This window comes from Pocillopora damicornis, chromosome 12, assembly GCF_964200805.1.
Source record: "Pocillopora damicornis chromosome 12, jaPocDami1.2, whole genome shotgun sequence".
In the NCBI taxonomy this organism is placed as follows: domain Eukaryota; kingdom Metazoa; phylum Cnidaria; class Anthozoa; order Scleractinia; family Pocilloporidae; genus Pocillopora; species Pocillopora damicornis.
Window position 1 is genome coordinate 11,334,748 of NC_142681.1, and position 14,701 is coordinate 11,349,448.

General features: G+C 38.4%; 1 protein-coding gene across 1 annotated transcript in view; it reads right to left on the reverse strand.

Annotated features, from left to right (window-relative positions):
* Positions 1-14,501, reverse strand: part of LOC113685765 (citron Rho-interacting kinase) — a 24,092-nt gene extending 9,591 nt beyond the window's left edge. The window contains exons 1-26 of the mRNA XM_089189671.1: positions 14,195-14,501; positions 13,706-13,797; positions 13,256-13,339; positions 12,261-12,505; positions 11,913-12,006; positions 11,248-11,448; positions 10,847-11,000; positions 10,115-10,319; positions 9,152-9,410; positions 8,597-8,724; positions 8,014-8,122; positions 7,381-7,434; positions 6,601-6,708; positions 6,197-6,286; positions 5,832-5,873; positions 4,780-4,887; positions 3,893-3,985; positions 3,330-3,446; positions 2,865-2,974; positions 1,962-2,061; positions 1,827-1,880; positions 1,337-1,390; positions 960-1,028; positions 692-730; positions 406-459; positions 108-179 (exon numbers count right to left, since the gene is read on the reverse strand). Of these exons, the coding sequence (XP_089045797.1) occupies positions 108-179; positions 406-459; positions 692-730; positions 960-1,028; positions 1,337-1,390; positions 1,827-1,880; positions 1,962-2,061; positions 2,865-2,974; positions 3,330-3,446; positions 3,893-3,985; positions 4,780-4,887; positions 5,832-5,873; positions 6,197-6,286; positions 6,601-6,708; positions 7,381-7,434; positions 8,014-8,122; positions 8,597-8,724; positions 9,152-9,410; positions 10,115-10,319; positions 10,847-11,000; positions 11,248-11,448; positions 11,913-12,006; positions 12,261-12,505; positions 13,256-13,339; positions 13,706-13,797; positions 14,195-14,381 (2,922 nt within the window). The 5' untranslated portion in view covers positions 14,382-14,501. The remainder of the gene's footprint in view (positions 1-107; positions 180-405; positions 460-691; positions 731-959; positions 1,029-1,336; positions 1,391-1,826; positions 1,881-1,961; positions 2,062-2,864; positions 2,975-3,329; positions 3,447-3,892; positions 3,986-4,779; positions 4,888-5,831; positions 5,874-6,196; positions 6,287-6,600; positions 6,709-7,380; positions 7,435-8,013; positions 8,123-8,596; positions 8,725-9,151; positions 9,411-10,114; positions 10,320-10,846; positions 11,001-11,247; positions 11,449-11,912; positions 12,007-12,260; positions 12,506-13,255; positions 13,340-13,705; positions 13,798-14,194) is intronic.
* Between the last annotated feature and the right edge of the window lie 200 nt (positions 14,502-14,701).

Here is a 14,701-nt window from a genome sequence, read left to right on the forward strand (position 1 = left end):
ACTCCTATTAGAAACTCATACACGCTGTTTATTAACTTATTGGCGCTGCAATACCTCAGCCTGCTCCAGTAAAAAATTCAGTGAGAACTGCATGAGGTTTGACTTACTTTGGTTTGTGCCACCAGTTCGTTGCAGCGATTGGACATTTCACTTAGTTGAACGTGGATTTCCTGAACAACCTGTGTATCACACAGAATAGAAAGGAGACATGCATTTAGGCTATGAATTATCGCTTTCGGTTCATTATTAAAGAGATCAAAAAGCAAGGCACTAGGCCAGATCAAAGCAATTCCTCAATGATGCAAGTGCCACTGACATAATGAGTTAAAAATCAAGTGTGCAAGGAAGCTGTGAATAACAATAATATAAAAGAAATAAAAAAAATAAATGGAAAGGCGTACTTACCTCTGACCGATTCTCCTGCATTGTTCTGGTAATCTTATCCTGCCTGGCCGAGGCCTAAAAGAAGTAGAGAGTGAAATGATTAAGTTTTCCCCATGATGCACTCATATCGACTCTAACACTGTATCATCACATCTTTCGTTTCAACAACTTATCAATGGTACTGAGAAATGGCTGCACTCGAAGACCGAGGGCGACGACACCTCGAATTTGGATTTTACATTTAAATAAAATGACTTGGGGACACAAAAATCTTGCTACGCCGCATGAGAAAGAAAAAGGGATTTACCTTTAGCTCCAACTCAAATTCTCTGGTGTCAATCTCATTCTGAAAAGAGAACGAAGAGGCTGAATAACCCTAAATATTAAATCAACAGCAGATGTTCAGGTTCTTGTAGAAAATATTTGCTCTCTAACTCTGCAGCGACGGTCTTTGAGCCGACTCTGACAGTCACCTCATGTTTTAGATATGTTCTGGTCTCAACAAGCCAAAATGTAGATAGCAACATGGGAACGTCATTGAGAAATATGCGTGAAAAAGGGCCGAGTGTATGTACCTCCAATTTGAGAATGGTTTCCTCCAATGCCTTCTTCGTTGATCTCAATTCAGAACGTTCTATAGAAAGCTGTGAGGAGAAAAAGACCATAAATGATTATCAGTACCAAATAAACCGATCATGCCGAGACTTGAATTCAAAGACACAGCGAGCAAGGACCAACTAGGTTGAAATTCCAGAGCATGTCAGCAAGCGTTAAGTTCATAATCATACAGCCCGCTGAGCCGAAAAACCAAGTGATTTAGAGGAGAGGAGGCGAGATGGAAGCCACGCACCCGATGTTGTCTTATCAAGCAAGCGTCAAGAGACAGCTAAGCAACAAACCTATCATCCAATCCTCCCACCCTTCAACCCACTGAGCTCCACCAATCACCAACCTCATTTAGTTGCTTCTCAAGTTCTTGCACCTTTCGCTCCATTTCTTTAGCAAGCTAACGGTTTAAATCACAAGAAATACATTTTTATGAGTGCAATTACCGTTCCCTTCAAAATCCTTTACCCCACCCTCCCCTCCTAAACATCTTGGAGGCTAAACTCAATTCAACATCGATTTGGTCTTACAATCAAAGAATTATATGTACAACACTTTCGAAGAGCATATTGGTTCCAACATTAAACTTTTCTTCCCTGGCCTGACCATATCAGAGAAAGAAAAAACGTTTTGGGCAGAGATTGTTAACAAGAACTCAATGATGAAGGCAATCTGTCCTGTCTTAAGATATTCGCTATAGCGTAGGCCCGTGAGCTTTTTCAGCAGAGACTTTCCTAACAGTTCAGCAGCATACCGTATCATGCAATAGGTAAGCCAATCTGTAAAAGATGTGATAAACCTGGAATTTCCGGATATCAAGCTTTCCTTTTTCTTACCTTTTTCGAATTATGGTCTGAATCTTCAAGCTGCTTCTCCAGAGAGGAGTTTTTCTGTAAACCACACGCAAGAAAAACGGGTTCAGAAATGCACAACAAAGAAATATTATTGCAACAAGTATCACTCGCCAGTACCTGCTGTTGAATTTTTAAGTCACTCTCCAGCCCGGTCAACTTAATCGTCATCATCTCTTTCTCATCGCATAAATTTTCCAATTCTGCTCCATTGATTGCTCTAAAGGAGGACAAAAAGGCAGTCGTTATATGAGTCGATCTCACTGTGTGATTAAGCCCTGCAATATGCCACCGTCAAGACGTTACTGTCTAAAGGGGCGTAAGAATGTTTTAGAGTAGAGGTTAAAAGGTCCCACACTATAGTCCAGGGCTGAGTTGTTCAAAGCTGGGTTAAGATAACCCAGGGTCAGTGCAGGATTTGAATTCAGATTTGAAAGCTTAAAAAGCATAAGTCAGTTTTAATTCTTTTTGTCTACAAGTTGATGATATGAAGCTTCAAAAATAACAGGGAAAATAATCCGAGAAAATGCTTTTGAACACAAGAAAAAGAAACCCGGGTTAAATTTAACCCTGGGTTAAGCGCTAATCGGCCTTTGAACAACTGGGCCCAGGAGCATATGTCTGATAAATAATTCCCGTAGGTTTTTTTGGAAGAAAGCAAATCATTAGCCTAGTAGTGTTCATTGGACCACCAGGATTCCTGAAAACGTTGTTGACAATTTTGTTAAGCATTCAGAGGATAATTATGGCGTGTTTAAAAAGGGCCTAGCTGATGCAGCATGAAAACGAGGCTAAAAAACTATAAAGGGCCATTATTTCTTTCTAAATTCAGGGAAACTCAACCAAATTCACCAGGTACAATAAGCAAGCAACCCCGAAGCCAACGGATTGGTTTAATTCACTAGCTTTACACTGGCATCTGGGAATTATGCTTGGTTGTTTTATCATTCCTTGTTACTATTTTCTTTTGCCTCCGAAGACCCCACATCAAGGAGTCAGCGATTAAACAGAGTCAATACTTACTGTTTTCCATTGTTGTCATGATCTGCCTCTGAGCTTCTTCTGCTGAGTTCAACATTCTCTTTAAGCATTTCCTCTAATGTCCTGCACTTTCCCGTCAAGGCACCAATTTTCTTGAGTCAACATACAAAATCATTCACAAATTAGTTGTTAGCTCCCTTTCGTATTCAAAAAGAGAAAAGTAGAGGAAATTTTGTGTCGCGATGAGCCCCGTCATTTGCTATGAACGTCTCTCAACAGTGAGACAAGTATGAAAATCGTGTTCCTTTAATTCGTACCACATCTGCAGAAACCTGCAGGACGGGCGCTATCGTTTTTGCGTTCTTCAGGTAAACAAATGGAAAGGCAAGGCGAGCACGAGAGATGATACTCCCTCTCCCCATTCGCTCAAAGATGTCATCAGTTCTTCCAAATAACTGTGTTGCTGTATTTGAAGAGGATAGAGGAGTACAAAAAGGCTCCACTGACCTGATCTCGTGACGCCATTAGCTTTTTCGTTTCCTCCAGCTCACTCTCAAGTCTGTTGTTGGTATTTTCAATCTTTCTCTTGTATCGTGATAAAGTATCAATTTCTTTCTCCATTTCCTGGTAACATTGGAAACATGAGTTTTTTGGTTTATATAGAATTGACTGTGGCAGATGCGGTTATCTAATGTTAATCGCCAGATCTGAATCGATAGGTGTGGGATCAAGACCCGGATGGCTCATTGGGTCGTGTTCTTGGGAGACACACCTTAGTCTCACAATGCCTCTCCATCCAGGAGAATCGATGGGTGCCCGGGAACGTTCAGGAAATCTTGATGAATTACTGGAGGATAATTTGTATTGGCCAAGTAGTCGTTGCAGGAGGAGTAACAATGCCTCTATATACTATATACAGATGAAAGCACGATATGGTCCGGTAGAAAAGAGTAAGTAGGCTCATAACACTTCCACTAACCACCATATTCTCCGACAATACAACCAAACAATCAGGGCGATTATATGAGAACTCAGCTTAAAGATTACAATACAGACTGAAGTAAAGTTACCTGTATTTTTTCCTCCTGAGCCTGCCTGTTTGCAGCATCCTTTTCTATCTTCTTTTGTGATCTCTGGCTTTGAAACAATTGATCCTCTAAATCCTGCGAGAAAGAAGTAAAATCATCGCATACAACTCCTCATTTCACCAATTAGCTAATAGACATACGAACAATCAAAAGTGAATTTCGAAAGTACACGAAGACCACTATAATACATTAATCAAAATGCAACGCGTTGATTTCACTGAACAATTTTCTAACACTCCCAATTCAGTTACGTAACGTTTCGAAGATTCTCTGTGGACCAAAGAGTGAGCAATTCAGCGTGACCACTCTGAGGGTGTTTTCCACTAACCAAAACTTTTAAAGTTTCCAGACCGTCCATGAAACGGACGCATTTCACAAACTTTATCTGTTGACTGCTGGCAGGTGATTTCAAAGTTCTTGGAAGTGTGCCATTTGATCAGAGGAATTCTCAAGATCACAAACCGTGATTTTGTGAAAGCAACTGATACTCAAACGCTCCAAAGTCGGGATCTCCTCATATAAGCCTCGTAATAAGACAGGGCCGTTCAACCAAAAACAAAATTTAAGTTCAGTTCATAAAGGATATTCATTTTGCAGCAGAGCTAGATGAGTTTTCAGTCTGGTTTATAACATGGACAAGCCTTGTCATTCAAGTTTCGTGCTGCTTATCAGGAAGATGGAGTGTTAGAATGGGGAACCTTCAACCCGATTTCCGAGATCTCGGTAACTGGTTCTGCCCAGTCCGAATGAACAAATCGAAATTGTAGCGAGGGGGACATGTTGAAAATCAAGCCAGTCTAGTTGACCGGGTTCACTCCATTTCTTTAGAAGATTCCAATCAGGCAGGCTATGGATTATTCTTCACTTACCATGATCTTACTTTGAAGCTTACGTACTTCAGCCGATTTTTCTCTAAAACGCTCTCGTACACTGTTATCGCCCTCTTCAGTCCGTTTGATTTGAGCATCTTTACACAACTACGAAAAAGAAAGAAAAAAAGTTGTTCGAGTATTTATCCGACTGTTTATGCGCTCACGATGGCAAAGGTCTTAATGTATCACAACATTAGAGGTATTCGATCTCAATGTTTCCGTACACCACTAACTCCACTTAAACAACCTCGTTCGCGGGACCCTTGTCCTGGATAAATGTACTTATTTCCTATTAATATTCAGTTCTCACCCACACAAATGCAATTTCGTTTGATTATATATACTTTCGGACACGTTTAGCCTACCATTCACACAAGTCCGAAGACGTTGGTTAACACACAGACATTTTCAGGAAAGGAATCTTTAATAAACGCACAGCCCATTTAGAAGAAAGAACTTAAGGCTTCTGAAAACGGTCACAAAAAGAGCATCATGTAGGGTCGCTTCTATCAGCGTTTCCGTTCGTCTTAGTGTTTTCAAATTGAAACGCACTAGTGTGGAGTGGTGAAGACGAAACGAAAACACTGAGCAAAAGAAACTGGCTTCGTATTGAATAAGAAAAAGGATACTTTTGAAAACGCTTTATGTTGGTGAGGGCTTGGTATCTATCTCCCCAATTTGCGCAAACTAATAACCTATCTAACTACCTCAACCCGTACTAAATGTTAATTTCCTCTTCTATCTCTTTACCATTATCCGTTTAAATATCTCCTCTGCTAACTCTTCTTTGTACTTAAGTCCTATAACTGCACTATCTGATCTCCTTGTTGGTGTAAAAGGCTAAAGGTAACAAATAGAAAAAATGAACAATACACTAAATGATTAAATGAAAAAGTAAAGCTAAGCTGTAAAGAGTAGCAAGGTAACTCCAAACGTTTTTTCTATGCGGATTTAACTGGATTTAACTTGTTCAGAGCAAAACTTTCAGACAAGAGCTTGAACGACGTTCATCGAACCTCAATTTTCACGGGTTGAGGAATAATTCTTACCTTTCCTCCCTCTTCTGTGGAGTTCGATAACTTGCTTGACTTCTATAAAAGTTAAATTGCGCAAAAATTAGAGTTGGATGAAATGTTCAGCGTCCAGTTTACTAAATAAGAACAACTATGACTCTGGCAAACTTGTGACTGCTTACTTTCCTGTTACCTTCGACCTGCCAGGGAAGGGAGGGGGGGGGAAGAGGAGGGGGAAGAGGAGGGGGAAGTTCACCATATATATTAATGCCGAAAAAAGATAGTGCAGCGAAAACCATTTTTTTGATATCTTAAAAAGCTTGAGAAGGCTCCAATAAATGGAAGGTGGAAATCATAAAAACAAGTTATCATGATGAAAATATTACCATCTTCATACAAACCTTCAGCTTTTCGAATTCTTTTTGAAGTTCGTCTTTAGTTTTCCGCACGTTTTCTAACAATTCAGTTGCCTCTTGGTTTGACTGTAAGGACTGAACAAGAACACTTCCGTAATCAGATTTATGTGTGGCATATTTTCCTTGTTTCACTTCAAGAGAAAGGGTCAAATTGTAAATTGCACTCGATCTCACGATACCCCCTTCCCTGGTCCTTTTTCTTTTGTTTTATAAGCTCACTTTCTTCAGAGTTCTAAAAGCAAGTATCACGAGCACGAGAGAGTAGATGCTGACCGTTTTGCGCCGCCTGACAAATTAAACGTTTGTGCGTGTTGGTGTACATCCCTCGCGCTCAAATGAGCCGTGCCCCTCAAGCAGGCTAAGAAAGTTTTTGTAGGTGCATTACTTACTTTCGTCAACTTTTGCTGTAGTTCCGTGATTCTTTCGTTGCTGTCCTTAGTGACTTTGTCCAGTTTTTCTTGCCATTCTATCATGCTCCTCTTTGCTTCTTCATTCATCTTGAAATGGAAAATCGGTTTAAACTAATATAACAGAAACAGGGTGAAGTGTATTTCGGTATCTACCATATAAAAGAAGTTGTGTCAGGACAGCGCTTAGCACTGATCGACAGTCATAATGAAAATTTGGTTTTGATTTTGCACGCAACAAAGGGTATTTGATCGTATCTGTCTGTGGGGTTTTATCTTACTGCTTGGCGAAAATACAAAACATAATCGATAAAATCGTTTACAACGCCTTAAGACAAAGGCCTTACAAACCAAAACCCCGCCTGCACTTGTGCCTCTAACAAAAAAAGATAACGATCGATGGATCAACAGAACACACCCCACTCTTAGTATACCCTGTAGACATATTACGCGCGATTCTTTATTTACCCAATCCTGACTCAGTTGAGGCGATAAAATTGAAGAGATTTAGTGGTTGAATAATATGCTGGTTATATTGCAACGTTCGCTGAACAAGTTCACAGAGTTTACTTTCACTGCTTCGGTTGACCTTCATATATGAACTGTGACACCATGCGTGGAAACAATATCTCAACTGCGTTCAACGAGAAATCAGACTCTCAGCCAACTTTAAGTAAAACAAATTACTTTAAAAGCGAGTCTAAGTTTTTTAGACACAAGAAGTAACTCAAAGGGCGCAGAATAATAAGAGGAAAAATTTACCTTTGTCATTCTGGCTTGATGGTCATTGATTCGGCTCTTACTGACTTCAAGAAGCTGTTAAGCAAACAGATTCAATGATTCATGTTTTGAATGCTATTGTTGCATGATCGCTCATAGCGTTTTCCTTCGTTGCTGGTTTTTAAAATAAGCCATACCGGACATCGAACGTTATGGCGTATTACCGAGGCATGACGTTCTCTAAACAGTGCGGTACGTGCAAGGTTAACTGCATGCATTTATCCTTTGCACCCTAACTTTAATATGCATATTCTCCATACTGGTCTCCATACATTCCTAAGGTGCTGACAAAGAGAATTTGTTGAACAATCAAGAGCTTCTTTAGTTGCTGATCATTTCCTTAATTTTTATGACCCTAATGTTTGATTCAGAGGTGATATTGTGAGGAGAAATTACACGCTGGTCAGCCTTTGGGGTCAAAGGGTTAAAGCACAGGAACGGTCTAATATTAAATGGAAAAAATTGTAAACTCGAACAAGAAGCTAGTAACAAATTTGTGGGGTTTATTGCTAATATATCGCAAGGGTTCATTTAGGAGAGGAGTTATAAAGACAATTGAATCTGTATACCGTTGAGTTTCAATCAACAAAACACTCTTTCTAAATACATTTTTACCTTTTCTTGTGATTTTAGCTCTTCTTCTAATCGTTGAGCACGTCTACTGGCTATAAACCGATCGTTTTCCAACTGGGCTACAATTTGTTGAAGGTCCTCGAGATTCTCCCTGCACGTTGAATTCAAACCAGACCATAACGATAAATACTTTTGTTGGAGATCAAGCATTTTGTTCAGGATTTCTTACAGACTAAACGGGGTGCGTAGGAATTATTCTCTAGGATTCACCATTTGTCTATTTTTATGAGTATTTAACAAAGCGTTCTCTCTTTTCCCAATGAAAAAAGCCATTTTTAGATTTTTTGGCAGGTTGTACGTTCCTCTTCCTGTAGCCCAGAGACGTTTTCGGAGAGATCTTAAAAAGGTCTCTCTCTCTTAAAAAGGACGGATCGGAGGGTTGAAATAAAATTTCTACTCTCTCTTTTCGCAAAGCGCATGCAAAGAGCAAGCCATAAGGCTATTCATATTAGCGCGAGAGACCTGACAAGACGGTGGATTACAACTATGCACTCAAAACTGGGCTTATTAATGGACAAAGTAGAATCTAAATTTTTGCATTTGTTAAGCCTATCCAAAAGTTAACCTGCTCTCCTGGTTTCTCAGTTCATTCGCCTTTTCACTGTCTTCTTTCAGTTCCGAAAGCAGTTTAAGAGTAGCAGAGTCCGTCTTGTTTCGTTCAGCTCTCTCCAGATCAAGGCGTCTCTGTAGGTCCTGTTATGGCCAAGCAAAATAATATGAGGAAACCCGCCAAACCGAACATAATCAGTTACATTCTAGGGTTATAATTCGTTGATTTCAACGGCGGTTTCAAAGGAAAATAGTCAGACTTCCGTAAGAAATTAACAGTGAAATCTCGCGAAGCCACATTACGAAAACATTGCACCCTTTCTGAAGTCTAGGTAAAAATTTCCAAGAAAAAAGAACCAGCGTTGGAGATACTAACAAACTCTCCAGAGAATAATGTAATTCTGCAAATCTCGGAGCAGGGCGAAATTCAAAAATTCTATTTTTAAGAAATCTATGACTAGAAACCAAGCAAGGTTCACAGTTAGAACCTCTAAATACATGTACAGTTAATACAACTTTTCTGCGTCTTGGAGTGGAAGCCTCCTTTTTCTACGTTACGTGCTTACTGTACCTTGACTTGAGTATCATAAAGGACCTTCTCCTTTTCAAGCAGATCTCTTTCATACTCAGCGTTCCTTAGCGCTTTGTCTTTCTGTTCTAATGCGCTTTGAAGTTCTTCCAAGCTCTTTTTCATACAGACACTTTCATCTTTTAAAGTATGACATGACTGCAGCGCATCCTTCAGTTCTTTAGCCTTGATCGTCAGTTTTCGTTCCAGACGGCTCGGGGGCAGACCAGATGACATGGGCGAGTTGGGAAGACTTCCGGCTCTGAAAGTACAGATGAAACAAATTTATGTGCGAAAAACAAAATAAAATCGATGGATGAAAATGAGCGTACACAAACTTTAAAAAAAAAAATGTTTGCCATGATATTTCTACTTTTTGATTGCTGTTACAGAAGTTGAAGGAAACATCGAAATAGTGGTTTGTTGCAATAGGAAAACGTGAAAAAAAGTAACATTAAAACTGAAAAGAACGACCGCGCCAAAATATAATTATATCGCAAAATCTATGCTGTACATTCCTCACCGCACAAACTGCAACTGCGACAAAATCAACGAGGCTGCTTCAGGCTTGAACCTAACTTGAACCTAAACAACATTGTCTCTGTCTCAGCAGTCATAGGTCAAGTCTGGCAGCAACAACGGAGTACAAGGCGGCGTTTGATCATCTCTGACACACGGCATGTATGCAAGAAATATTTCTATTGCTCACTATTATACTTTTTCATATTTTTTTTACACTTTCATTTTTACTGCTGAATTTCCTCCTTCTTCGCATCCCGAATGTTTGGTTCAAATTTCTAGCTATGTCGAGAAAGTAAGGTAGTATTGTATGCCACAGGAAAAAAGACAGTTTGAGAAAGGGACGAATTGGAAGCAAGGCGCGAAATTAAATACAAAAAAGCAATTCCGGCTGCATAAACATTTACACTCTTTTGATTTGATCCTTCTACATCAAGCTTTACTTACTTCCTAGGAGAAAAAGGAACGCTGTTGGCAAGATTTCTTGAGAAAGTGAAGCCGACAAATGGAAGATCTTTGCCTGTGAATCCCTTGCCGTCGTTTAAGTTGTACTTTTCCAAGTGTGCTATCACATCAGGGCTCTCGGGTTCAAATTCATCAAAGTGTGATGTGTCCGCTGCACCATCCAGGTTTGGGACGTACGGCGGCACGGCTACAGTACATAGAATAAACTGTATGAACACTAGTCATATTGGCGTGGACCATTCAAAGAATGGGTTCTAAGGAAAGACAATTTTTTTTTCTCTGTCCTCGCTTTTTGTTTCTTCTTTTTTTGTTCCACTACAAGTAACTACATTTTTACCTTGAAAAGTATGTAAAAATTTTTTAGTCCAGTGACTGGAGAGGTACTTGTATCAGACCAGGATGGAAAGGATAGCCATACACTCTGAGCCTCCTTTTACTTGATGATCAGACTCAAACCACTGCATGGCCTGATTTGACTTCAGTGGCTCCCTTTTTCGTGTGTGTGCGTATTATGTTTCTTGATCTACATTCAAGTCTTCTGTCACCCAGAAGCACTTTGGTACAATGTGGGATGTCAAAAACGTAAATTTCCATTTCTCTAACTCCCAAATGGATTGAGCTACAGTGTAAGACCTACTATGAAGATGACTGTTGAGTTTCTGCTATGTTTTATCCCATCCTCACAAGTACACTGTAAAGAACAGTTTGACTTACTCTCTTGTAAATTATTCCACTCAATGCCATTGAAGAACTGGTGACAAAGAAGTCCCTCATAGCCCACTCTTGACTTACAGTCAGTGCACAATTTTAGAATCAAATCCCTTGCGTTTTTGCTGACTTGGGCATCCTTTGAAAACTGCAAGGATGTCTGGAATAATAACCAATTTAGAGACCAAAGGTTGATTGAATATAGTTTTTACAACTATAAATACAACATAGCAAAAGTTAAATGGATGGTAAGTGTCAATGTAGTTTAAGTAATGTGTGCTGTAGTTCTAAATAATAATAACAATAACATTAATGATAACAAGGATAGTAACCAGAAAACTATAATTAAAAAAATGATACATGAAAGATGACAGAGATAAAATGACTTATAAATCAGTGCCAGGTACCTTGTAATTCATGATCTTGCTGTAAGTTATCACTACTGAGTCAGCCTCAAACGGTGTCTGTCCACACAACATCTCAAAAGCAACAACACCAAGTGACCACCAATCACATTCCACTCCATATGGACCACCTGATCCATCCATACTGGTTAACACTTCAGGTGCAATGTACTCAGGAGTGCCGACTGGCATTTTACTGTGTACCTATTCACAAATACAACATCAACCACAAAAAGTTACTATTTACATGTACTACAGTAAATTATGTTGAAATCAAAGAAGATAAATCGCTGATGGTTAGCTAACAAAGGGTCCAATATTCTGATGGGACTTGGAGAATGTTTTATGCTAACTGAGATTTTAAGTAATAAGCAAACTATCTGCAGTAATATTCAGTAACCATAAAGACAATCAAAACAATAATTGGATGAAGACAGTCTAAATTACTTTTAATTATTTTCAAAAATAAAAACTTGTTAACCTTCAAGAAAGGATTTCCTACATGGAAATTTTGCATAAAGTACCAAACAATTTACAAAAAAAACAGACCTCTCTTGGCCTTGCAAACTTGAAATCTCTTAAAAGATTACGAGTCACTAATATTAGTTCCCCTTGGTTTCATAAATATATTTAATTAAGGATAAATTAACTTAAGTAATATGTATTACCTTTTTTTCTGCTGAAAGTCTGGCTGATGAACCAAAATCTGCTAATTTAATGTGTCCAGTTCGATCAAGAAGGACATTGTCTGGCTTGATATCCCTGTTGAAAAAAGGTACAGCAAGTTTGTACACTTGTAAGTCCCTGTTATAACTGTGTCTTCTGTCATGAATATTGTTAACTTTCACTCAGATTTCTATTACAGTAACTATGAACTACTCTACTTAGACCAGGCTGTCAGATTTCTAACTACCGCACAATGTAAATCAGAGTTAACAAATCTATAATATGTGATGAAAAGAAGTCTAAGAATTTTGGCTTTTGAAATTCTAACACCAGCAGTAAGAGGAATTTACCTGTGCACATAGCCTAACACATGAAGACTGTGAACAGCCATGACCATCTCAGCAAGATAAAACCGTGCAACATCCTCCTCTAGTATATCATCATACTTGCTTAACAAAGACAATAGGTCTCCACCAGGGTGATACTCCATCACAAGATACAAGTTATTGATGTCTTGAAAAGCATATTGTAGTGATGTTATCCAAGGATTATTGCATAGTGCCATTATTTCTCTTTCTTCATCATAGAAAGCAACCTTTTGATAAAAGATCAGTGGTAAAGAATAAGCTGTGAATAAGGAAAAGCGTTACGTTAGGTAAACTATTCAGCAAGCAATTTAAGATTGCCACTGTCAACATCAACAAAATAAGTATAAGAATCTTCAATAGCTCCAGATGTACACATACAAGACTGTTAAGGCCACAATTAACCATTATTCACCCAAGTGGAGATGAATAGTGATGGATATTTACCAAGCCAATAAGTGGGTAGGTACACATAAATATCCACCTCTTTCACTGACCTTGAGTGAATAATTGTTTAATAATAATAATTCTGTCTCATTGGCTGCTCAGAGGTGAATGATACTTGATATTCACTTTTACACTAGCCCATCTGCACATGCAAAAAGTGTAATTCACTCATGTGGTAAATACTAATGACTACTACAACCAGCAAAGATGCTGCTCTCCAGCACTGTTCTTCATGTATCATTAAATACTTTAAAAATGGTAAAAATATTAATCATAATAAATTGGTGTGACAGCCGATGACCATATGATTTAAAATGTTGACAACTTACAGTTTACAATACTATAATTGGCAAGAACTTCTTGATGTAAAACATCAAGAGGTATTTCTCACTTCATAAATATGCACACCATTAAATAAATAAATTTCTATTCTGTTAAGGGTGTTTTTAATAGAGAACACGTTGCTAAGCATCATGGGATGTTAGAAACATTTAATGTCTGCTTAACAATGCTCAGTTTATCTATATACTCACACTTTCCTGAGCCAGTGTTTGACTCTTCTTCAATGTTTTCATAGCAAACACATCCCCACCGTGTTTGTCTTTGACAACTTGAACCTGTTTTAATAGTTTGAATAAAAAAGACTCTATAGGCATGTTTCATCCTACCAATAACTTTTCAAAAAGCTTAATATAATATTTTAATCTGAAAGTAAAATGAAAACAGTATCCAAACCACTATATTGTTCATGTAAGTTTTGAGATTCCATTGGGTAAACTATAAATAGAAATTTTCAAAGTGTCAAAAACATTTATGGAATTTCGTACGGTTACTTTCCAAAAGTAAATTCTCCTTTCGTTGCAATTTTAACGTCTGATGGAAACCTTCAAACTTCGAAATAGATTAAATTCCATGTAAAATAGTCACTTTTCGATCGAATTCGATTTTTATTATTAAATGTGCCGGTGATATTTCAACAATACCTGTCCGAAATGCCCTCTGCCAATAGTGTTCAAAACCTCGAAATCATCCTTGCATAAGCAAATCTTTCGAAGATCATCAACCATGGGCTGATCTGAAGAATAAAAGGATAAGAATGGAAACTTAATTAAATAATACCATGAGGCTAAAACACTATTATTGAACGTACATGTACTTACGAACATACAGTTGGATACATAGATTGCCATGGATTGTTCACAGGTCAATTTTTGAAGAGAAACTCCATTATATCCTTAAACTTTGGAACTGAAATTGTTCTTAATACATTTCCACACATAATCATCATGTAAATGATTACAAAAAAAGACCTAATTAATCAAAGATGGCAAGTCTAACACTCTTACAAACTTACAAGGACTACAGCTGTAGACACGAATGTTGATGCAAAGTAACAAAGCTTTCCAATCCAGCTGAACACTCTTTAAAACTCTATCACTGAGTAAAAATAGCGAAATAGTTCTGATACTTACATTTCTTGACAAATCCAGAAATATTCTTGTCCTTGAGCATGTACTCCGAGTTACATTCATCGAAGAGTAGCAGAAAGGCATCCAAAAGTGCTTCGCGAGTGAAAGTTCCGCACGACTTACGACCAACATTTTTTCCGGCAAAAATCTGGTTGAGCTTCGCACAACGAGTAGATATTGAATCAGCCATGTTCTATAGAAATCAAACAGAACATCAGAAAAGCTAACTATTCATTCCGAAGAAAGAAAATCGGTTTACAAATTACAAGAAACCCGTTGGAACCGAGCTTCTGAACCGTTTGCATGCCGGAGGTTGCGCCGGCAAACTTACCAGCGGAAATCCGCTAGGCGATCTCTGATTGGTTTAGAAGGGCATTTTGAATGGTCTGATTGGTTGACTATCAGAAGAGAGCGAACTTCGAAACGTTTGACAGGTTTGTTTACAAAAATGTGGGAAACTTCTGGAAATTTTGAAGTTTGTCTAGATGGACTTTTAAGCTAATTGTTCAG